Source organism: Talaromyces proteolyticus (assembly GCF_021365285.1).
Source record: "Talaromyces proteolyticus strain PMI_201 chromosome Unknown BGW36scaffold_6, whole genome shotgun sequence".
NCBI lineage: Eukaryota > Fungi > Ascomycota > Eurotiomycetes > Eurotiales > Trichocomaceae > Talaromyces > Talaromyces proteolyticus.
In genome coordinates, this window is record NW_025764282.1 from 2008517 (window position 1) to 2030958 (window position 22442).

At 48.0% G+C, this 22442-nt stretch overlaps 9 protein-coding genes across 9 annotated transcripts; 4 read left to right on the forward strand and 5 right to left on the reverse strand.

The window, feature by feature from the left end:
- Positions 1 to 63: 63 nt before the first annotated feature.
- On the forward strand, positions 64 to 2330 carry BGW36DRAFT_427739 (uncharacterized protein; the record flags this gene model as incomplete). The annotated part of the gene is made up of 2 exons (XM_046220452.1): positions 64 to 117; positions 195 to 2330. The coding sequence occupies 2 exons, from the start codon at positions 64 to 66 to the stop codon at positions 2328 to 2330; spliced, it is 2190 nt and encodes a 729-aa protein (XP_046072492.1).
- A 4149-nt stretch (positions 2331 to 6479) lies between these two features.
- BGW36DRAFT_407740 (uncharacterized protein) lies at positions 6480 to 8055 on the reverse strand. The gene is made up of 2 exons (XM_046219057.1): positions 7829 to 8055; positions 6480 to 7769 (listed from the first exon to the last, which is right to left on the reverse strand). The coding sequence occupies exons 1-2, from the start codon at positions 7844 to 7846 to the stop codon at positions 6522 to 6524; spliced, it is 1266 nt and encodes a 421-aa protein (XP_046072493.1). The 5' UTR covers positions 7847 to 8055; the 3' UTR covers positions 6480 to 6521.
- A 33-nt stretch (positions 8056 to 8088) lies between these two features.
- BGW36DRAFT_379489 (uncharacterized protein) lies at positions 8089 to 9936 on the reverse strand. Its single transcript, XM_046216210.1, has 4 exons — positions 9771 to 9936; positions 9102 to 9680; positions 8908 to 9042; positions 8089 to 8833 (listed from the first exon to the last, which is right to left on the reverse strand). Exons 1-4 carry the CDS (start codon positions 9825 to 9827, stop codon positions 8249 to 8251), a joined length of 1356 nt encoding a protein of 451 aa, XP_046072494.1. The 5' UTR covers positions 9828 to 9936; the 3' UTR covers positions 8089 to 8248.
- A 206-nt stretch (positions 9937 to 10142) lies between these two features.
- Positions 10143 to 11483, forward strand: BGW36DRAFT_379491 (putative aldo-keto reductase). Its single transcript, XM_046216211.1, has 2 exons — positions 10143 to 10624; positions 10718 to 11483. The coding sequence occupies exons 1-2, from the start codon at positions 10346 to 10348 to the stop codon at positions 11396 to 11398; spliced, it is 960 nt and encodes a 319-aa protein (XP_046072495.1). The 5' UTR covers positions 10143 to 10345; the 3' UTR covers positions 11399 to 11483.
- Positions 11484 to 11585: 102 nt separating this feature from the next.
- Positions 11586 to 12161, reverse strand: BGW36DRAFT_427744 (uncharacterized protein; the record flags this gene model as incomplete). Its single annotated transcript, XM_046220453.1, has 2 exons — positions 11586 to 11821; positions 11900 to 12161. The coding sequence occupies 2 exons, from the start codon at positions 12159 to 12161 to the stop codon at positions 11586 to 11588; spliced, it is 498 nt and encodes a 165-aa protein (XP_046072496.1).
- Positions 12162 to 12293: 132 nt separating this feature from the next.
- BGW36DRAFT_397442 (putative heat shock transcription factor Hsf1) lies at positions 12294 to 14709 on the forward strand (the record flags this gene model as incomplete). The annotated part of the gene is made up of 2 exons (XM_046218300.1): positions 12294 to 12742; positions 12798 to 14709. The coding sequence occupies 2 exons, from the start codon at positions 12294 to 12296 to the stop codon at positions 14707 to 14709; spliced, it is 2361 nt and encodes a 786-aa protein (XP_046072497.1).
- A 1026-nt stretch (positions 14710 to 15735) lies between these two features.
- BGW36DRAFT_295454 (uncharacterized protein) lies at positions 15736 to 18498 on the reverse strand (the record flags this gene model as incomplete). Its single annotated transcript, XM_046211188.1, has 2 exons — positions 15736 to 17810; positions 17862 to 18498. The coding sequence occupies 2 exons, from the start codon at positions 18496 to 18498 to the stop codon at positions 15736 to 15738; spliced, it is 2712 nt and encodes a 903-aa protein (XP_046072498.1).
- Positions 18499 to 19251: 753 nt separating this feature from the next.
- On the forward strand, positions 19252 to 21092 carry BGW36DRAFT_295792 (putative eukaryotic translation initiation factor 3, gamma subunit; the record flags this gene model as incomplete). Its single annotated transcript, XM_046211208.1, has 2 exons — positions 19252 to 19337; positions 19394 to 21092. The coding sequence occupies 2 exons, from the start codon at positions 19252 to 19254 to the stop codon at positions 21090 to 21092; spliced, it is 1785 nt and encodes a 594-aa protein (XP_046072499.1).
- A 97-nt stretch (positions 21093 to 21189) lies between these two features.
- BGW36DRAFT_175740 (putative ARP2/3 complex subunit Arc18) lies at positions 21190 to 22286 on the reverse strand. Its single transcript, XM_046209679.1, has 6 exons — positions 22174 to 22286; positions 22066 to 22111; positions 21704 to 21978; positions 21531 to 21643; positions 21390 to 21468; positions 21190 to 21335 (listed from the first exon to the last, which is right to left on the reverse strand). Exons 1-6 carry the CDS (start codon positions 22177 to 22179, stop codon positions 21288 to 21290), a joined length of 567 nt encoding a protein of 188 aa, XP_046072500.1. The 5' UTR covers positions 22180 to 22286; the 3' UTR covers positions 21190 to 21287.
- Between the last annotated feature and the right edge of the window lie 156 nt (positions 22287 to 22442).

Sequence of the window (22442 nt, forward strand, 5' to 3'; positions counted from 1 at the left end):
GACCGCCTGTCTGCCCGTGGTATTTGTTGCGCCCTCGAAGTCGCGCTGCGAACAAGAGATGTCATGGTCGAGTCAACACAACAACCCTCTAGTTGCCTGATCTGTCGCCGACGGAAGGTGAGTAGTTTCTTCGCTGGCAATTAATCAGCCACGGTGCCGCCTCGGTTTGCTGACCACTTCTGCAAAACCACCAGATCAAGTGCGATCGCACTCCTGGGTGCTGCAACAAATGCCGTGCATTTGGCGAGCACTGCGTCTATGCGACGGAAGCCGCCGCGGATGTCGGTGCTGCCAGCGATGCAGGCATCTGTCCCAGCGACTCCATCACCCAGGCTGGACTCAAGCGCCGACGCGTCCTGCGATCCTGCTTTGAGTGCAAGCGGACCAAGGCCAAATGCTCTGGCGGTCCTGTATGCACCAGATGCACCAAGAAGGGCATCGAGTGCAGTTTCTACGAGCCAGACTCCGACTTCCGAGAGGAGTCGACCACCCCGCAGAAATTCTCGCGCTCTATGCCGACATGGCTGGCGACGAGGAATCTGCCTCCCATCGATCAGATTCGCGAGCTGATCGACATCTACTTTGCCCAAATCCACACCGTGCGCTGCATGGGCTTCTTGCACATCCCGAGCTTTATGGAGCGTTTTAAAGACCATCGGAAAGTCTACTCCGAAGTGTCGGGCCTTATCTACATCATGTGTGCTTTAGCTGCTCCATTCTATTACGCAAAACTCCACGGTACGAACGAGGAAGACGTAAGCGCTAGCATCCGCTTCTTCGATGCCGGCAAGGGCTGGGCGGAGGCGGCCATGCAGTGCGTCTTTTCGAATTTTGGTAACCCATCTGTCGAATGCCTCATGACTGAGATCCTCCTCCACGAGCATTATTTACGAAGTGGCGATTACACAAAAGGATTTCTGATTTCCGGCTTCATCGCTAGACGAGTACAACTTCTGCAACTCAACATCGAGAATGACTACGATGTTCTGTGTCAAAGGGGCCAGTCGTCGTGGGCGCTTAATGAAAGCAGACGGCGTCTTTTATGGGCTTGCTATCTATTGGATGCATCTATCGAATGTGGTATTGACCAGCTTCGCTTTATGTCCTCCGACGATGTGCAGGTCCAGTTGCCCTGTACCGAAGACCTTTTTGTACGAAACACACCGTGCATCACGGAAATGCTACCCCGAGGCAAGCTGTTGCCTTTTGTCGACCCTGCTCTAGCCAATAGAGCTGCAGAAAATGTCGACATGCGGGGATATTATGTCAGGGCGATGGTCATTCGCTCTAAGATACTACGATATGTCAAACACTTGGATGGAGATATCCCATGGCAGGCAACCCCTAACACGCAATTCCACCAGCTCGATGCTGAATTAAGGGATATTGAGAGTTCTATTACGGAGAGCCTCAAAATGTCACCCGAAAACATCTACATTTACAAGGCATCCGGTCGCCTGAATCTATTTTTCGGCCTTCATATTCTCATTTCGCAAACTTTCAATGATCTGTATCGCATTGGGGTGCCGAAGTTGGTCTTTCCCAATGGTGCCACAAGATGGATTCGTGAAAACGCGCCGGCAGAGTTCATAAATCTCTGCCATCGCACATGCATCAGTAAAGCGGCTTATATCGGCTCCCTTCTAAAGGACTTATGGAATTGCCACAAGCAAAGCATCATAGATATTCCGTATGCAGTGCATACACAGATATGCAGTAGCGTGCTGGTCACGGGTCTCAGTTCATGGTCCGAACCCGAACCTATACTCCCCCTACTCTCCCATAACGATTACCTCGAAATCCTCCAAAGCAACGTGAAAATCCTCAAATATCTTCAGAGATACATCAAAGCAGACCGGTACTACGAATCTGCCAACCAGGCACTTCGACGCTTCAACATCCTTTTCGCTCACGAGCGCGCCGGCCAAGGACGAAGAAGAGTCACTTCATCGATAGACTCTAGTATTAGCAACAGCAGCGTTGCGATGGACGGGGTCGACAATACCACCACCAACACTCCAAATACATCCCAGTTTTCCTTAGAATACATCTTGAACCCACTGGGGACATACCCTATGGCTCGGAAGCAAGTATACGACCGCCATCCGTCAGAGTCAAGCGACGAGACGACGTCTGCCGAACCGGGACTTGGACGTTCAACCACTTTCTCCAGTCCGGAGCTGCAGTCACCAGGTGCAGACAGTTTGTCGAGTCACGAAGACAGTTTCTACCCAATCCCAGACTGGGGGTCAGAAATCCCAATTATGGATGGGATGGGGTATCCTACTTTTTTGGAACAATTTCCGGCAGGGTTAGAGGTTATATATTAAGACAAGGATTTTTTTTTTAGAGTTTTAGATACCCGGAATTTATTGGTTACACTTGAATGCTTGAGTTCGTGAGTCTTATGCTTTTGATTTATGGGTATGGAATTAGGGCAATGTTGATGTTAATATACATTGGGAAAGGAATGGTTGCATATAGTATAAGATGGACTTCTTTAAGGTCAATGCATTATTTCGCAAGCAGCCTAATTGATCGTCCCCCGCCTCTAGTCTTCAGTTGCGGCTCATGCGTAAAATTCAATTACAGGCAACTCAACTCTCAGTTCAGCAGTAGCAGGTAACTCATGGATTTGCACACTCCCCAGCTCTGCATAATTCACGGACGCACCACACATCTGAGATCCAGCATGGAGAGGGTAAGAGGCGGACGAGTAGTGCGGTAAATGCCACGATACATTCTCCTGAGGGGTGTCTGGAGAGTCGTTTCCGACTTGATTCTTTTCGTCATTTCCCTCCTCGTCGCTGGTTGCAACACTGTCTGCATCATTCTTTTCTCTTAGACTAGAGCTCATGGATACCGATTTCCCTTCAATTTCCCCTAACGACCGCGATGGTGGCACACGAAAATTCGATGGGGAAAACTTCACAAATGTAGGGTGATTCTTCAATGTCCAGGCAGTTTTATCTTCCATCCCCATTGGTGGATCCGAGTTAGTAGAAGAAGAGGAAGGGGATGAGATATAAGAACTGGATGGGGTATGTGTCAAAAGTTTATGCTGGGCTCTACACAGAATATCCATCACTTGTGTCTTTCGCTCGTCTGAGATATTCGCATTTTGACAAAACTCGACCTTCACAGCCGACGGTCCCACGTAGTTAAGGAAGAAATTCTTCATTTCCTCTTGACTTGTATCACCAGCGGAAATAAGGACGCGCAATGTCTCTAGGTGGCCGAAATGTGCTGCGTAACGAATGGGTGACCATCCCAATCGGTTTTGTGCCATAAGAGGTGCTCCTCGCTTGAGTAATAGCTCCACAGTTTCTTTATGGCCTTTCATCGCGGCTATACATAGCGGCGAGTCACGGTTCAGGGGGTTGTCTTGTAGAAGTAACTGTGCGCCGAGATCCAGCAGTGTGTTTGCAGTATCTTCACGACCGTGTCGACAGGCTACGCTTATTGGGCGGTCCCCTTGTGAGTTTTTTGCTTCCAAGAATGCACCTCTATCGCGAAGAATACTTATCAGATGAGTGAAACCTTTTGCTGCGGCTAGGTGTATCGGTCTGTCCTTATTAGGCGTTGTTGCCTCCACGTCCGCCCCGGACGTTATAAGTAGTTGAAACACATCCGCTCTGCCGGCCAAGGAAGCGTAATGAAGTGCAGTGAGACCATTGCGGCAAAGGGATTCCAAAGGGAGGTTTCTGCGTAGCAGGTATTCTACCACAGCAAACTGCGAGTCTTCAGCAGCAATATGCAGTGCGGTCTTGCCTTGACAGGTGGTTGACAACAATGTCCCCCGTTTCTGGCCCAGAATATCGACAACTTCTTCATGGCCTTTGCTGACGGCTAGATGCAGGGCATTCATGCCTTGTCCATCAAGGCATCGAATATTGGCTTTATTCTTGAGAAGGGCGCGCACAGCTGATAATTGACCGTTCAATGCAGCACACATAAGAGGAGTTTTTTGCTCGATTTCACAGATATCAATGCTGGCATTGTGTGAGACAAGTAAATCGATGATGTTTACGAAGCCACCCTGACTTGCATAATGCAAGGCGGTCATCATGTGGCTATCTCTAGCGTCAACATCTGCTGCATAGGATACTAATAATCCTACCATCTCCATATCGCCCTGTTTAGCCGCGATATGCAAGGCCGTTGTCTGATCACCTGCCCGGGCATTGACTTTAGCATTTTGCAAAAGCAGAAACCTGGCTGCCTCCAGATGTCCGTTACTGGCAGCCATATAGAGAGGTGTGCAATGATTTACGGTTTTTCCTTCGATGTCAGGCCTCTGCCATTGCATAAATAGCAGGTCCATAACGGGGAGATGACCTCGCGATGCAGCGAGATGGAGCATGTTTGACCCCGATGAATCGCATACATCTAGATTAGCGTTGTTTTGGAGTAATAGCTCAACAATATCTTCTCTTCCACAATGCGCAGCCACTAATAGTGCATTTTTCCCTGAAGGAAAATGTCGAGCTTCGATGTCGTGGTTGCTTGCAATAAGTCTTTCTACCTCAAAGCGAGACCCTAGTTGGGCGGCTCGTACGATTTCTGGAATAAAGCCGGTATCACTAGCTGTTGCTAGATCAATGCTGACTTTTGAGTCAAATTCATGAGTCCACTTCATCCTTCGAGAGGACAATCCTGTCGCTGGGCTTCGCACCAAGCTTCGGGAGGACGGATTGGCAAGGTTTGTTGTGATATTGCCGCTTTGCTTTTTTCGAAACAAAGAGAATATACTGCCCTTTTTTCTAGGGCTATAAGTTGAGTGTGAATTGTCGTTTGGAGACTCTGGGGAATTATCTGCTGAGTGCCATGGTCGACCACCCCCATAACGACGACTCGGCCGAGCTTCAAGGGGGGCGCTGTGGATCTGCTCTTGGAATTCGGGCGAAGCAGTGATGATAGGTCGTAAAGCAGGTCTGAACACTAGCTCTTTATTTGTCCAAGTATTTCCAGAGACCAGAGTAGAACTCTGATTTGTAAGGGCAGCTATATCAGGCTCGGCTTTGCGGAAGTTTGACATATCTCCGCCAACTGTGGAGGAAGGCGAGAATTCATCGATTAGTGTCGTGTCATTAATAGCCGCGATGAATAATGGCGGCTTGGTAGAAGAACCAGAATGCAATGGAACACTTCTCAAGCTGTTTGTTCTGCTTAAGCGGCTTCGAAGGCTCGTAGTCTCACTGGCCACCTTCTCGAGGATTTGACGGTTTTCAATTCTTTGCAGAATTTCCAATTGCTGTTTTGTAGAGTAGCTGTGCATTATAAGAAAGTTTAGCATAATCAATTGTTATCTACCCATTTGGACACTTACCACTGACAAACTTGTAGCAAGAAATCTAGTGCATGTACTTGAGACTGCAGGTGGTCGCGCAGATCAGTCATCAACCCGTCATTCCACATCACTTTGAAACGATCTGCAAAGCCAACTTTCGAGTCACCAGTGGTGGAAAATGTCAATTTATGTACTTCTACCCACAGAACCTCCATCACAGCCTTGCAGCCTTCAAGGGCAACCTCCAACCCGCCACAATATTCCGTGTTTGATGCAAAACTGTCGCCATTGTATTTGCTCATTTCCTCTAGGTGACATATCGCAGACTTCACAGTTGACAGCTCTGTGATCAACGATCTGATAGTAATATCAGCTATTTTAATCTTCCCACGAAGGGAAGCCAAAGCAGCAATCGTCTGGCCGATGATTTGTGCAATCTGCAAAGCCCCAGAAAGAACGCCAACAGCAGATATAGGGTCCATTATGAACTGATGGAGCTGAACATTAGATACTATTTCTTATAGAAAACCAGAGAATGAAATCTACCCTGAGGGGGATATAACGAGGAGATATCCAAGCGAGATTGATTCAGGCTGCAGCTTGACGAGGGATGAGGGATCCAACCCCGTAGCACAGCTGCAGCCGCGACGCAGATTTATTATCTTCATCGTCCAACACAATAAAGTTCTCAACTATGTCCTGTCTTGCAGTGCCCGGGTTATTGGGCTACTCGCACCGGTTTCCGATCCATGCAGCCAACCAGTCGGTATGCACCTCGCACTCAGCACAAGCCCGTTGCCCCGCGAGGCTGAGCCCAGGTTCAACCTATGTTGGCGGCCTCGGGCGGTCTAGCAGTGAAATTTGCACCCGGTACGTGGGACTGTACCTTGATTCGAGCCTCACTCTCAGGTAGAGCCTTGTGTGGTGACCTGGTTGATCTCCTGGCTAGGGTGAAGCGGAGGAGTTCACCCTGGGCGGGCAGGCACAGAGATGGCTTCACAAAACCCCACACTAACTGTCCTACTTCCAGGCAGCAATTGGCGCCTGATTCTTTCGATTTCAGGATGGGGAAGATATTGATCATTTGCATTGTACCCGTTGTTTTAAAATGATAAACGAAATAGGAAAACGTTACAAAGGTATCCATCGAAAGAGTGATGGGCTTGTTCTATATCAGGTATTATCCCATACATATACAAATCAGATTCTTAGCACACCATAAGCTGAAATCCTAGGAGATTGGCTCCTCCTCTGGGTCATAGATCAGGTCATCCAATGGTATGACGCCCCTCTTGCGACCGAAAACACTTGCCAGGGAGAACATCGCCCAGACCATATTCTCCCTAAACCAAAGGCCCCAAGAGCCCGTCTTCTTCCACAGCTGTCCGTTCTGCTCGGATGCCGTATAGATTCTGGTCACGCGAGGCCGCCGAACTTCATCGTATTTTGAGAAAATATCATGCACGGAACCATCCGGATAGTGCTTCAAGACATGCGAAAGCACAAATATATCCTCCAATGCCATGGAAGTTCCCTGCCCTGCGTGAGGCTGCATGGCATGAGCAGCGTCTCCAATCAATAAACACCGACCACGAGACCACGTTCCGCCCAGCGGAAGTCGGTAGATAGGGGTGAAAGAAATTGATTCTGTTCTATGAATGACTTCTCGCACAAAGTTCCCCCATCGACCTTGAACCTGACCGAGCACGTTGAGGATCGAGGTCTTAAATTCCTGTACCTCCTTATGGCGGTGTTCCTCCCACCCGTTTTCTCCAGACTCTGGGACAGGTACCTCACCCGAGAAGAACCAGAAGATTTCATCATTTGAAGCAGTGCAAGATATTATAGCAAGCAGTCCATCTGTGGTAAATGTCGAATTGAAACACGTCACGGGCGGTGAATCAGCAGGAAGTTCGGATCGTCTGAGCAAAGAAAACATGGCCGAAACACCCGAATACTCTGGCTTTAGAGTAGAGTCCACGCGCATAGTCCGGACACTCGAATGAATACCATCACAGCCAAGCAGAATGTCCGCTGTATCCTGCGTGCCATCTTCAAACTTTGCCGTCACTCTCTCATCCTGCTCATCAATTGACACGATACGCTTCCCGTAATGAATGGGGGTTCCTTCCCTTTGCACTGCATCCAGGAGACAAGAGATTAAATCAGTACGTTTGACACGCATATAGCCATACCCGATTCGCTCCATAGCCTCGCCGGAGAAGTTGGACTCTGCGAGGATAGCATCATTCGTTGTTGAATGAAGAATAAATCGCTCGTCTGTATTTGCGATCTGAGTAAGGGGTTTGTACACGCCAAGACGATCTAGCAGCCGCAACCCATTAGATGGAATGCCGATAGAGCCCCCAATTGTGGTCGGTGTCGGACGAAGCTCGTAAATGACACTGCTGATGTTATGAGATTTCTGCAGTCGCAGAGCAGCGGCTAGGCCGGCTGGACCAGCACCGATGATGATAGCCTTACGAAGTCTTAGCATATCTCTTTCTCCTATTGAGATGGAAATAAAAAATGAAATACCTTTTTGACGGGATACATCTGTGTCCTGTGTGCTTTTAGATACAATACACGATTCTTGAGCAGAACTCTCACGCGGATATATAGTTTTCTGTACCGAAGTGAGATAAATTATATTTACTGAGGAATCTACCAGACCAGTCTGCTGGGACCTCTGGCGTATTTATACAGCGATGCATGTTGGCATACCCTAAACTGTCCGACATGATCAATGCAGGAGTGGAACAGGCGCAGAATGAGACTGAGAAGAAGGAAAGAATGACCTCCAATGAGCGGATGTGATTGGTCAGCGCGCAAGATACACCCTCAAAAGGGAAATTCAGTGGGGCCGAATATTTATCTAGAAAACCAGAACGAGGCAAGATTATTCAAGAAATAACACGGATAACGAGCAATATTGTACATTTGTCTATCCTGATACAATTAGGAGTGGCTGGTCAACAAGCTGGTCTGCTGGGTTGCGATTTGCAACGGCTCTGCGACGAGCGAAGAAACGCCAATGATATAGTTGAGTGATGCTCGCACTGCGGTCTCGCAGTCAATGATCGCGGGCTGGTATTCGGGGAGGAGGCCATTCAGCCCGTACTCCTCAGACTTGGACGTCATGGTAGACAATGCATCGATCACTGCAAGAAGAGCCGAGCTGGAAATAAAATCGATCACGGCAAGAACGACCGCTGAGTAACGAGAATCGCCACCACCGCAAAGCAATGGCTGCAGCTCTGTTGTATACCACCTTTGAATACTTTCTTTTTGTATTATCAAGCGGCATATAAGGTCTTCCTGATGGGCTTTCGTATAAAAAATCTGATTTTCATCTGTAAGTGCTATGCAAGCAACTTCTGACAGTATATCAGGGACGTCGTTGAGCACTTCACAGACTCTAGTCCGTAAAGAGAGAATCGGGTTTCGAACATCTACTGGGGTGGTAATTGGCACTTTGAAAACTTCTTGCCACTGGGGTTGTGTCAAAAAGCAATGCTGGTGTCTGCCAACATCTTGTATCATCTGTATTTCAATATCATGTTAGTTCAGAACAATGCCCTAAGAAAGCAGCTGAAATTGGAAATTCTGAAGCTTACAAACCACACCCGCTGCGATTCAATCATTGCACGATCAAAACCACTAGCACATCTTTCGGGTCCCGCACTCTCAAAGAGAAGTCTCGAGCCTTTGGAGAGATAGAACCATCGGCTATTTCCTGGGTTTCTCAAGAGCTAGCCGCAAGTTAGCCATTCTTTAGCTTTATGTTAGCAGTGTAGAGCGAGGTTATTACCTCGCATACTTGTAGTAATAGTGATGCACACAGTGTTTCTGACTCCAAACGTTGCTTGGGGTCTTTTAGACAGGCTTGCAAAGATGATATACCCCGCCCATATAACTGAAGACTTTTAAAAGTCCTTTTTCTGGTGAGAGTATCAATGTATAGGCTACACAAACTAGATACCACAGAATCCAGAGCAATGTTTATCCCCAGGCGGCTGGGTATATAGTCGAGAAAATTCGCATGTGAGCCAATCTGGCAAAACTTCTGACCTAACGAGTCATTCAAGATAAATACAAGCATGGATGCAAGCCCGTCAGATTCTGAAGTCAATCGTCGAGAATATTTCTGCCAACTGATGTCATACATAAGCTGGGATTTCTTATGAGGCTTCACCTCATGGCGCGTTTGATCCCCGTGACGTATGTTCGTGGTATCATTGAAGATCTCTCTCTCGTGGACATGAGTCTTAACTTGGTAATTCGTCGATACTTGTGCATTTCCATCCACAAACTTCCATCTTTTGGCGTAGCCCGGACATACCCAGCCGTTGGATATACATGCTTTACAGCTGGGGCGCTCCTCTCCACACTGGCGAGCGTCAATTAGTATTGTTCATTTAATCATTGTTGAGTATGAAGATTAATAATTACAGGGATGGACGCGTTCCAGTAGACTTACTTTTTTCTTTCGTCGTCGGCATGTACTACAGCCGGTGCTTTTCGGGGTTCCCGCCATACCTAATTTTGGGAGGTTATGCAGACTACTTCACTTGTGTCTGATACGTCGCTGTCAGCAGCAGGAAGACCAGATCATATTCATCGCATAGTCGGGCACGCTGTTGCGGTGAAATAAGAGGGTTATCGCAGAGTTCGATGTCGGCATACTGAGGAATTTATGTTGATTGGTTACCGACGGGGGCGGAAATCGCCCCTCTGATTGGTTGAATCATTCAACTCTCATAGATGAGACCATTCCATTGGATGAATAGTTGAATATGAGAGGACGCTTGTTCAGAAACGAGAGTAGACAAGTCTTCCTTTCAGAGTCCCCCTTTGTGAAGTCCCAAGGTCTACTGCTCAAAACTAGAGTACGAGTGCAGCGAGCTTATTGATAGCGTTAAGGCTGGATTGACTACTGGTGACGCAACTAGTGTGGGGTATATCCTGCACTAATGGAGGTCTTTTACATGGGACAGCTCCAGTCATATCTTCGATAAACATTTTTGTTCAAGACCGAATAGAAGCCACGTTCATATGGCAAAAGTGAGCCGTTTCGCCAAAATGTCCTCTGGCTTACTCCCCCTTCGACCACCAGGTCTGGCGCGAGATGCGCCGGTTACAACAATGCCGACCTTGATCTATGGAACAGCTTGGAAAAAGGACCGCACAGCAGAGCTTGTGTACACAGCTTTGAAAGCGGGGTTTAGAGCCGTGGACACTGCCGCGCAGCCCAAACATTATCGTGAGGATCTTGTCGGCGACGGAGTAAGGCGAGCACTAGAGGAAGGCATTGCGAAACGAGAAGAGCTTTACGTAAGTAACGACATGACAGAAACTAGGCATTATTCTTGAAACATATGATGAAATAAATGGCTTGTGTGACTTCGGCGAGCTGATTTCTACCAGATACAAAGCAAATTTACCTCAGTGCAAGGGCAGGATCCCAAGAATATGCCTTATTCTGCAAACATGAACATTAGCGACCAAGTTCACACCTCAATAAAATCGTCGCTTCACAATTTCAAAACATCTAGTAGCAGCGACAGTGACTACATTGACACACTCGTTTTTCATTCGCCTTTACCTACCATTGAACAAACAATTCAAGCCTGGAAGACCGCGGAGAGCTACGTCCTGAACGGCCAGATTCGAAATCTGGGCATCTCAAATTGCTCCATTTCCGTATTGGAGGCGCTGTATAAATCACCAGAGGTCACAGTGAAGCCCGCCGTAGTGCAGAACCGATTCTACCAAGATACAGGATTCGACGTGGAGCTACGCGCATTCGCTCGCGACCACGATATCATCTACCAATCTTTCTGGACTTTGACGGCCAATCCATTTCTTCTTGAAAGCGACCCGGTGGAGAAACTGTCGAGCACTGCTGGAATTGGCCTCGCCCCGGCACTGTATGCTCTCGTACTGAGTCTTGGAAAAACATCGATACTTGATGGTACTACCAAAGAACAGCACATGGCAGATGACCTGGCCGCGCTGAGCGTGGTGGACGAATTCGCAGCGCAGCACCCTGGTGAGTGGACTGCAGTAGTGGACGGGTTTAAGCGGCTGATTGGAGAGAAAGGATGACCATCTGTCGTATATAGTGTAGTAGTACTTAGCAACAGTGTAATAATAGCAACAATAAAAGACAGGCAGCCCGGCCACGTGACCACATCGATGACTCAGCGGCGCAGGGGCCCGGATAAGGTCCGGGCCAGATCGCTGCGGCTTGGCAGAATAATCATGATATCGATTAATCAGTCGATTGTTGCTATCACCACTGCTTCTTCGTCCCAAATTGCTTTCGCGACTCAGAGAAACGACGCCGACCTTCGCGATTGCCTGTTGATAGACCTATCGCCAGCAACATCACTTCTCGCCAACCGATCCTCTGCAGCCCTCGTATCTCCTCTACCCGATCAGCGCTCGGCTGCGACCATTGAAGATTTAACCTTTCGCCAAATAATTCGTCATCCCGCCAGCCTCGACCTCCAGCCTTGTATCGCTCTCCTACCATTCCAGCATTGCGGTGTCAACCATCGCCTCCTGTGTAACCCCACAGTGCCCTAGACTTCGCGCAAGACTTACCTGCCGAATTACTGAGATCTGCGAGTATACCGAAACAACCGCCAGCATTCGTCGACTCCCCACTCGGTCGTTGATTGTCATTATCGGAAGAGTTCTCGTTCGATATCCCTCCAGCGAGAATCAGAAATTGCTCATAGTCTGTCCGACAAGTCACGAGCTGTGTTATTTGTGACAACAACCCTTTCGCCGTCGTCGCTTTTGGTGCCAATTTTTGTTTACTGATTCTCTCAGTGCGAGTTTCACGAAAAGTTGGAACTCTCATCGCTTCACATCGGCATCGGAAAAAGGCTTGGTGGTTATATTTTTGTCGAGAGTGGCCTCTGGGTCCTCTTAATATTACTTCACGAGAAGCCAGCGCAGACCACCGCAGACGGGAGTCACGGGACTGCACAAGATGGCCTCGCAGAGCGTTTCTTCTCGAAAACGCCCGGCCCCAGGGACATCACCTGCGATACATGCCCCGATGGGAACGATTCCAAACTACACCGATCCAAACACCCAGCTTTCAGATGACCAGTTTCTTCAGTGGGGCCAAGACGCGCCAGCTGTGACTCCCGCCTACCCTGTTGACTCGGCAGGGTACAACGCCATGCCTTTTACCGCAAACCAAGACATCGCAAGCGCCGGGGTAACGCAATCCAATCAAATTGCCAGACGACCTATGAATCAACTCATTAATAGAAACCGCACGTACGAGCAGACTACGCCACCCTTGACCGATCAAAATACAGGTGATGGTTGGGGAGAAAGTGTAGCGGAGCTCGAGCAACGAGCATTGGTTGCGAAGCGAGAAGCACAGGCCAAAAGAAAACAAATTCCGCCTTTTGTCCAGAAGTTGAGAAGGTGAGTTGAGAGCATTAGTCCCCGTATCATCAAAGCTTTGCTAACCGCTACTTAGTTTTCTGGATGAATCGAAGAACACAGAGTTAATCCGATGGTCAGATGACGGCGACTCGTTTATTGTGTTAGATGAAGATGAATTCGCTCGTACCCTGATTCCGGAATTGTTTAAGCACAATAATTATGCATCCTTCGTACGCCAACTGAACATGTACGGGTTCCACAAGAAAGTTGGTCTATCAGATAATTCTATGCGCGCCAGTGAACGGAAGAACAAGAGTCCCAGCGAATATGCTAATCCATACTTCAAACGTGGCTACCCCGATCTTCTGTGGCTAATTCAAAAACCTAAGAACGTGTCTGGACAAACCAGTAAGGGTAGCAGTAAAGGGGCCAAAGCTAGGACTGATGATGGCGATGAGAATGATGTGGAAGAGTATGTTGATGAAAGCAACCGGGAAGAACGGTCGCGGAATCGTGCTCAGCTAGCGATAAGCACTCGGGAGGACTTTCTTCCTAAGGATCAATTGAGTGGCGTCTACCGTGAACTTCAGACGATACGACAGCAACAACAGATTATCTCCAGTACAATATCTAAGCTTCGCCGAGAACATGAACAACTATACGGCCAGGCTGCCAACTTTCAAGAACAACACAATCGCCATGAAAACTCGATCAATGCAATCCTTACCTTCTTAGCTACGGTGTACAATCGCAGCCTTCAGGGCCACGAGAGCCAACAGAACATCGCCAATTCGTTTCCACAGGACCAAGGTAATGTTGTGGATGTCGGCGATGACTTTGTTTTGAGCTCACTAGGCGATGATACACCCCTGGGACCTGGAGCATTCAAGAAGAAGCCGTTACTTTTGAAGGCTCCGCCACAGGTCGGTTCTGGTACAGTTGATCGCGCAACCACCTTGTCTCCAGCTGCTTCTACCTACGACGGTCATGGTGGGCGAGCGAGCTCCCGACAACAGCGGGCATCAACAGGTATTATTGAAGAAGTGCCTGATGGCAACAGTCCCCAACCCCCGGTACCAACAGGATCTTCTTTCGACCAACGGAAACCACAAAGAGATATCATGTCCATGATTCAGAACAGCAACGCTGTTAATGGGATTCCGACGGACTTCTCTGATTTCCCCAACATAGTATCCTCTCTCGAAACGTCTGGCGGAAACTCGGCTCTTACACCAAAACAACGTGCAGATGCGCTACGACAGATCGCACATCAAACAAATGTCAACGACCCAACCTCCGCTTCGTCGAATAATGCCCTCATCAGCCCCAGTCCCCCTCCCATGTTACAAAACTATTCTGCTCAGTTGAACAACACTCGGAACGAAATCGACAATTTGATGAAGATGCAGGCAGAGCAAGACCGCTCGGTTCAGAACTTGACGAATTTATTACAACCGCTTAGTCCCACTGGTCAAATCCCAGGTCTTGCAGATGGTCACGTACCGCCACCGTCTCTTGATCTTGACCAGATATTCAATAGCCAGGACTACTTCACCGACTTAAATGACCTAAACGATAGCAAAGACAACATCCAATTTAGCGACATGTCGAATGCAGCAGCATCCGAGCAGAACCCTGGCGCGACAGCAGATGTGAAAGATCTTTTCAATTTCGACAACCTCGGCGATGGTGGAGGTGCTGATTCCGAGTTATTCGGCGATACCGGCCGAGCTGGTGGCGCTGCACCGACAAGTTACTTCGACAACTATGAAGACTACCACAAAGACAATGCCTTCAACAACAACTTCCTTGATACCAACACAACTAATCTCTCTAATAACGATACCCACGAACCCGGCCGCATTGTTGAAACACTTACCGACAGCGAAGCCACAAGCCCTGCAAACACCGTTGACGAAAATGCACAGGGTCTCGGCGTTCCAGCAACGGGAGCAATCCCAGAGTCTTCAAGTACACATAGTCCCAAACGGAGGAGAAAGGCTTGAGAAATAGACACCCTGAAAAAACGGCTGAAAAATTTGAGCCTGATCATTATATACCTATGCTCGTATCTTGCATTCTGCGTTTTTAATGCTACCTTTACCAATAACGAGAAATGGCACCACATTTACCCTTCTACACATTGGAGTTCTTTTATTATTATCCTTTATTAATTGTTTCTATTTTACTGTCAATATCAACGGCACGGTCTGTAAAATGGCTTGACCAGGATTTTGGTTGGCTGGGGTTTAAGACGCGTGTTTGAATGTTGGACGTAGATGCACTTCCATTTACCGAAATAAATGGTAGTAAGTTTGGACCTCAGCCCACAATATAAGTCGACTAAAATAACAAAGTACAGTAGAGGATAATGTGAATGGTAATTTGAAGATGTCAAGTCATGTATTATAAGAAAGGAGGCCAAACATTGGTTTACTTGACTGCTTTCCATGTGAGCGTTCATCCCATTACTCGTAAGCGACAAGGTATCTATCTAAAAAAAAAACTTAATATAAAAATATCAAGATAAAAAAATAAAAGGAATGAAATTAAAACCTAGACATCTATTAATAGTATGATATGTCGAGCATCAATGCACCTATTTGTCCGATATGTCAACTACTATATGAGTATAGACCCACACAATTGGACATTCTCACCTGGCATGGTCAATTGTGCACATATCTGGTAATCTGGAGTGATATTAAGAATTCACAGGCTAGTTGCATCGAATGAATTTATTTTATATGAGAGTGAATTCATGATAATTTCTAAATCATTATATATCAATTGATATAATTAATACCACTGATAAGGTGGAAATTTGTATTGTAGATATACGAGCCATGAGCTTAATATTATGTATAGTCATCCAAGTTTCGTGTCACGGAAATTGAGACTTCGCTATGGAAAGAGAACCAAGATGGAAGATAACTCCAAGAGGCGAAAACAGACAAACAAAAAAAAGGAGAGAACTATGGGTCGTAAATCATGATGGAAGCTAATATATATATAATCCTATTCAGGACGGTCTACATGACAATGCAGTCCTTCCCGTTTCTATCTCTTGATCCTCTGTCATATGTAGTAATTGGCGGCCATGGTTCTTGTCTCCGACCCACAGCAGCAGCGCCAGGGTAGTTATTTCGGGAATACTCAGTATCAATGGAAGGGTGGCCCGTTGATGGTCGTTGTCGTTGTCGTTGTTGCTGTTGCTGTCGTTGAGCAAGAGTCTTGTTGCGCGCGACTTGATCGTACGATGGAGGTGGGGCATCGTCGTCGTTGTCATGATCAGATGGTCCGTCGACGGGTATATTGTTGGTGTTGAGACTATCGGTGTTTTGGGAAGGAAATGAGGCGGTTGAGTTATTGCGAAGGCGATTTGCAGCCGACGAGGATTGGGTATATCGATGTCCAGAAGTGGTACCACGGGCTGATGTATTGTTTGTGTTTACTGTGGATGAAGAAGAACGCGGGTTATTTGGTATCGAGCCTGCGCGTGTATGGCTGCGTTGTTCTTGTCGTTGCTGCTCTTGTTGCCGGGCTTCTTCTTGAAATTGAAGGGAAAGAGCATATGCGTAATCAGCGTCTTCTTGTTCAGTGGTAGATGTATCACCGCCTTGCCCAGCAGCCTGAGCGCTAGTTCGACTTGATTCTCTTTGACTGACGAGGTGATTAGTTTCAGTAGAGTGGGAACCAGATGGGCCATGGCCGACTGGTCTGAAATCGCCGGCGAAGAACTCGGCATTTGAGCCTGAAACGTCGACAAGTGATTCCCATACGATCTCCGGGTGATCTGCATATCCGGCGTCGGTGACGAGGGTGAAGAGTTGCCCGGATTGAGGATGTTTATATAAGGTTGAAAAATGGTCGTTTCGAAAAAGGATCGATATTGAGCCTGATGCAAGTGTCTTACTGAGATGGCCAAGACCAAATCGGCTCAGCTGTGTGGCATTCTCAACATTAACAAAAGACTGGATTATATCAATTTCTGCGATAAGGCGTTCTTCATCGGGGGTCAAAGTGGATCCACTGCGTATTACGCGGTCTTCTAGCTCTTCTTTGCGAAACTGTAGTAATTGTATGTCTTCATAATACTCAGCAACCTTAGCCATTGCCGCATGGGTGTTGCTTTTTGGATCGGCAATCCATCCATGTAACAATGGCACTTTAAACGCATCATAAAAACGAAGATCACTAGTTTCATGAAATGTCCCAACTGATGTTGGGGATTCTATAATTAGTCGCGGATTGACATTCATGCCAGTATGTAGCATGGTAAGAAACCGACTCAGTGCTTCGATATCAGGAAGGATGTCTACTGGATATGTCGTTAACTCATCAAAAAGCGCTTGAATAAGGAGTCCAAGAGAGATATTCTCTCTAGTCTGTAATGCCTTGACAACAGGCTGTTGAGCATCTTTACTCCCGACAGAGCGCATAATAAGTCCATTGACAAGAGCAAGCAGAGGGCATGGGCCATTCTTGTTCTGAACCAACACAGGCGACTCCCGCAATTTTCCCGTGTCGTCGGTCCAATTAACGTGGCGAATCGCATAAGTTTCTAATTGCTTCTCCTGGAATCTCTTCAACTCAGTTTCAGACATCGGAGGCAGTGCGGCTGGCATCTTTGCTGGTGGCGCTTGGGATGGAGACGATGTTGAAGATTTCTCGTCTTTCGAAGGTACAGTCGGTTGCGACTCGCTCGACCATGCATTTGCTCTAGCTTCCGTCGGCGTATCATCAAGGTCGATCAAATGCGGAGACAGACTTCGTTGGTTATCCGTCTCTGAGACATGCGGGTTGTTGATGGGTATTTCAACTTTTGAAGAAGTAGGATTGGGTTTGATTTCCTGCCACTCATTGTGCGAATCAATAGTTTGGTCTGATTGAATTGCCCAGTGAGAATTAGTGGCAGCGGATTGTTCAGAAGGTGGTAACTGCCAAATATTTTCGGATGCGTTGGTGTAGTCATGTTGTACAGCTGGTGCGACGCCATGAAGAGGAGTTTGCTCTTGTAAGCTCGACTGACTGGGTTGTTGGGTCCATGGATCCTCAGGCTGATCAAATATTGACAAGCGTGCTGTCATGGGGATAATGCCCGATGCTAGAAGATCATTAATATACAATTAGAGGCATATAGAGGAGAGAGGCTTACTTTGGCTGTTCCTTTCGGAAGAGTCCAGATGAATTCCTGACGCAGTAGACGCCTGATCTGAAGGGGCTTGTCCTTGGCCAGGTTGATTTCTATTCTCCCATGGATTTGGGCTAGGATTACGTGCACGAGCAAATGGATTATTTGCTCGAAACCGCTGGGGTGAGACTGCTTCCCAATGAGCTCCAGATGCTGGTCCATTCCCTGTAGATTGTGGCTGAATATCCGCAGCGGGCTCTCTTCGTGTCGTGTCTAGGGATATTTGTGGAACATTCGACATCGAGGAGCTCCGTTCCCCATGTTGACTTCCATAGCTCTGACTGACCATTCCTAGTGGCATACTCCCGGACAGAGGAGCGGTCCCGTTTGGCCGTTCCACAAGCTCATCCTCCCAAGGACTATGAGGCGACATTGGTGACTTCTGTGCCTCTTCGAGAGGCATGAGATCAAAGGCGGGTGATGTATGCAGGTCCGGGGAGTATATCGAATCTGTGTCCAATTCCCAGCTATCCTTGCGGCTTCTTTGGCCGGTGGAACGTGGGGAGGTCGAGCTCCGTGAAGCAGGAGACCTGTGGTCGGCAGCGTTTGTTCCTCGCGGCGGAACCTTGATGCCAGGAGGTGGCGGTTTTCGGAGCACCATGAGCACGATATGCGAATGTTTGAACAAGGAAGATGGTCGGTGTCGTCGAGAGCATGCAGAGCAGTCTAAACGCACGCGATCTGCAACAGGGTTTGTCGATTTTAGCGGACAAAGCAGTGATGACTGGGATCAGATATGTGTCGCTAGCATTTCTGTAGACGGCTACGGGTATATGCAGCGGTCGTAATGCACAGGTCCAGGATCAGGCAGGCAGCCATCCAGGGCGCAATTGGCCTGGGGTTGACGTGAGAGCAGCTGCGGGCTTGGCGATGTCCGTCCCTTCGTCAACCAAGACACATCTCGGTCGATGGAATAAAGGAATAATAGTCACTGCAAGAATCAAAAGGCAAAAAGGCGCTGCATTCAAACAGGCTGACAATTTCCAGGACGGCGTCAAAACATATGTAGCGCAACAAGCTGGATGGCGAACGGTCATTCGCTAGTGACGATGTCATTCTGCGGGGGCAACTTGGTTATACTATAAATTCGTTGAGTGTTAGGCAATCGTGTTACGGACTGGGACGCCAATACAGAACTCGTGCCAGCCTGATAAGGCAAATTTCCGTACGGTACGGTAACCCGTTATCCGGCGCGGAACAATGTAATCCCGCGTACTACAGCGAAATAATTATTGCGGGCAGGCAGGTCCGCGAATGCGACTTTTCTGAGCTTCCGGTCTGTCCTGCTGCGGTGAATTGCTACGATTTTGGAATATGGAATATACGAGGGCCTAAAAAGAATTAATTATTCACAATGCATTCGGTGGTCCGCCCCAATGCATATGTGGCATTGCATCTGTCATCGGGCCTGCACAAGGTGCTGAAGGTTGCGCCGAATATGTACGTGTGATTTCATTCTCTTTACTGGGGTGCCCGTTGCTGATAGCTGTGTCTAGGAAAATATCGCTTGGAAAATACGGCAGCTTCTATTCGAACCATATTATTGGGCGCCCATTCCACTTGACATTCGAGCTTTTGGAAGAGCCAGAAGAAGATGGCTACAGCCTGCGCATTGTCCCCGCAGCCGAGCTTCATGCGGAGGCACTCATTAGCGAAGGATCTGGAGATGTCGACGGCGTGGGGGAGGAGCTGGACGGAGAGAATTCCGACGACATGCCCACGCGCACGAACCGAGATATTGTCGACGATAACTCATCACAGGCGTTAACGCTCGACGAGATCGAAGAACTCAAACGGAACTCTACAGGCGCGGGCCAAGAAATCATTGACAAGCTCCTAGAATCACATTCAGCTATCGACAAGAAGACAGCGTTCTCGCTGGCAAAGTATAAAGTGCGGAAACGGAGGAAATACCTCAAGCGATTCACCGTTTTGCCGTTGGATGTGAAGATCTTGACGGAATATATTCTGCAGGGAAAGGAGCCTCATAAAATAATGGAAATACGAGATGAAATGATCGGCTTGCTCGGATGCTGGGGAAATGTGCACCACGCGGGGAATCTACAATTAGAGGGCATGGAGTCGAGTGGGAGATATCTCGTGGTGGATGATACAGGGGGTCTCGTTGTAGCTGCAATGGCTGAAAGAATGGGGATTCTATACCCACAAGATCCAGATGAAGAGGCCGACGATATCTATGAAGACGAACATGACGGGGAGTCAACCAAAAAGGAACCCATAGAAAGTGCTGACGATGTAATGGATGTGAGCGAGAACAATGGAATCACGGCCAATGACACACAAAACAACGAAACAGAAGAAATGAATATTGCGAATGACGAGAACAGCCGATCCTCAGTCAGACAACAATACATGGCCGCAGGTGACAACAGCATCACTGTTATTCATGCCCACTCACAACCAAACCTCTCAATTCTCAAATACTTTGGCTATGATGTAGAGGATCCTGACGAATCGCATCCTCTCTATAAGCACTTGAAGACAGTATCGTGGTTACAGGTCATCGATCCCGAAGCTGACAATTTATACCACCGGCGTCCCGAGTCTATCGACGCGGAGATTCTGAAAACCTGGAAACCTAGACAGCGCGGGACATATTATCGCAAACACACTCGATGGGCTCGTATACGGAGTGTTGTTGATGAAGTACGTGCCGGTGGGTTTAACGGTCTGGTAGTTGCCAGCCTCATGGAGCCTGAATCTGTGCTACAATACGCCGTACCTCTGCTTCGCGGCGGAGCTTCGACAGTCGTTTACTCGGCCGCCGTGGAACCGCTCACCAGATTGATGGACCAATACTCGACCCCTCGTCGTTCAGCATTTATCCTTAAAAAGAAGGATCTTGAGAAGAAAAGGGCCCAGCTCACCACGTCTTCAGAGACTGTCGATCTCCCTTCGATTGAGTCGACGCTCGCCTTGGAATTCCCTCTCGACCCGACCCTTCTTATAGCTCCAATGCTTCAGACTTCGCGCGTCCGTCAATGGCAGGTTCTCCCTGGCCGAACGCATCCACTGATGTCTGACCGTGGCGGTGCGGAGGGATACATCTTCCACGGTCTTCGAGTAATACCTGCAACAGAGCATATTTCTAGCGGAGCTCAAGCTCGTCGGAAAAAGCGGAAGCTGGAAGAAGTTGACACGGCCCCAAGTACCGAAATCTCAACGCCAACATGAAACTGTATATCGATGTTTAAACACACCTGTCATAGATCATCAAAAAAATTCACCATTACTTGCATACCGTTGAATACATTTTGACGCCCAGAACCTAGTTCTACAAGAGTTCAGTAGTAGCGATAAACAAAGTAATATTCACAATCACGCTGCTATTCGTCAAGAAACAAAGCGAGACATAAACAACATCATCATCTATAGACTTTTGCCCATGAACTTTCTCTTTGAAAAACTGAGCCAGAACTGTTCAAGTTAGTCAGAATGATGAATAATAATAGTAATGAAAGTATCACCCACTTTGGAAGGGCCTTCGCCACCGGGGTATAATTTAGTGAGCAGACGAATGGCAAGCTCTTGTCGTACTTGGGAGAGATATCTAGAATCGTGTTAGCCCCATTGAGTGCAGTTATCAATAAACAGGAATGTTGAAAGCCGTACTGTCGAAGCTGTTCCGCATCTTGTCTATCACGTGGGCGCTCAAAAGCATGGTTCAAAGGGAATGATGCATCGCCTGGGATAGCGAATTGTTCGAGCGCGGTATTGATCAAAGCCTAAACAGCCTCATTAATTAAACGCAATGCCCGAAATAAAATAATATCAGAGAAACTGACCTTCTCAGCATCCCGAGCCGTCATGTTCGGCTTAACCTTCCCCAGACACTCGCTCAAGAACAAGATGCCATAAATCAGCATACGGTCGGCGGGGCCCTTGATTTCAAAGTTCCGGAACAGCACATTGGCGCGGAAGAGCGACAGAATCTCGTCTATGCAGTCGTATGACTCGCTGTTCGGGTCGATGTCGATATCTGACTCTGAGGGAGGAATCACGGGGAGGACGTATGCGGGGCCGCGAGTGCGGGTGCGAAGGGGGAGGAGGGGGAAATTGCCTGGAAAGAAGTTGTTGAGCTGATGAAATCATTGTGCATGGGAGTAGTATTGTATAGTCTGTGTTTTTCCAGCGTGGGCTTGCATACCGATCACGGGGAGGTCGGCCTCATCGAGGTAGATGGAGTGGTAGGCCTGGAGCCATCTGTTAATATCGCATGGACAGTGCAATTCGCATACACCCGAGGAAGGCTCACCGGCATAGTGACAGGATGGAAAAGACTGAGCTAGCCGCAACCTGCGCAAAGAGTTGGTGGAAGTATGCGCAACGTTCTTGTGCTCGTGTTATGACGAAGATGGTCGATCTCTCTCGCATGTATCTCCGCTGCGGCGCTGCCTTGGGGGGGGCCTTGGCTTGGCGGCTGCTGCTCTCAATGATTTTCCGGTGCCGAACCTCTTAACGCGCGACGCGTCTGGCAAGAACGGATGTGATTGTCGCTCTACGATACTAATGCCCGTTGACATT

Bases quoted from the DNA above. Each gene is read 5' to 3' on its own strand.
- BGW36DRAFT_379489 (XM_046216210.1), bottom strand. From the start codon at position 9,827: ATGGCGGGAACCCCGAAAAGCACCGGCTGTAGTACATGCCGACGACGA. The intron at 9,043-9,101 runs GTAATAACCTCG...ACTTGCGGCTAG, and splicing joins TATTACTACAAGTATGCGAG to CTCTTGAGAAACCCAGGAAA. The intron at 8,834-8,907 runs GTAAGCTTCAGA...ATTGAAATACAG, and splicing joins AATCGCAGCGGGTGTGGTTT to ATGATACAAGATGTTGGCAG.
- BGW36DRAFT_379491 (XM_046216211.1), top strand. From the start codon at position 10,346: ATGGCAAAAGTGAGCCGTTTCGCCAAAATGTCCTCTGGCTTACTCCCC. The intron at 10,625-10,717 runs GTAAGTAACGAC...GATTTCTACCAG, and splicing joins CGAAACGAGAAGAGCTTTAC to ATACAAAGCAAATTTACCTC.
- BGW36DRAFT_175740 (XM_046209679.1), bottom strand. The intron at 21,979-22,065 runs GTATGCAAGCCC...ACTTCTTTCCAG, and splicing joins GGCCGACCTCCCCGTGATCG to GCAATTTCCCCCTCCTCCCC. The intron at 21,336-21,389 runs GTGGGTGATACT...TAACTTGAACAG, and splicing joins GTGGCGAAGGCCCTTCCAAA to TTCTGGCTCAGTTTTTCAAA.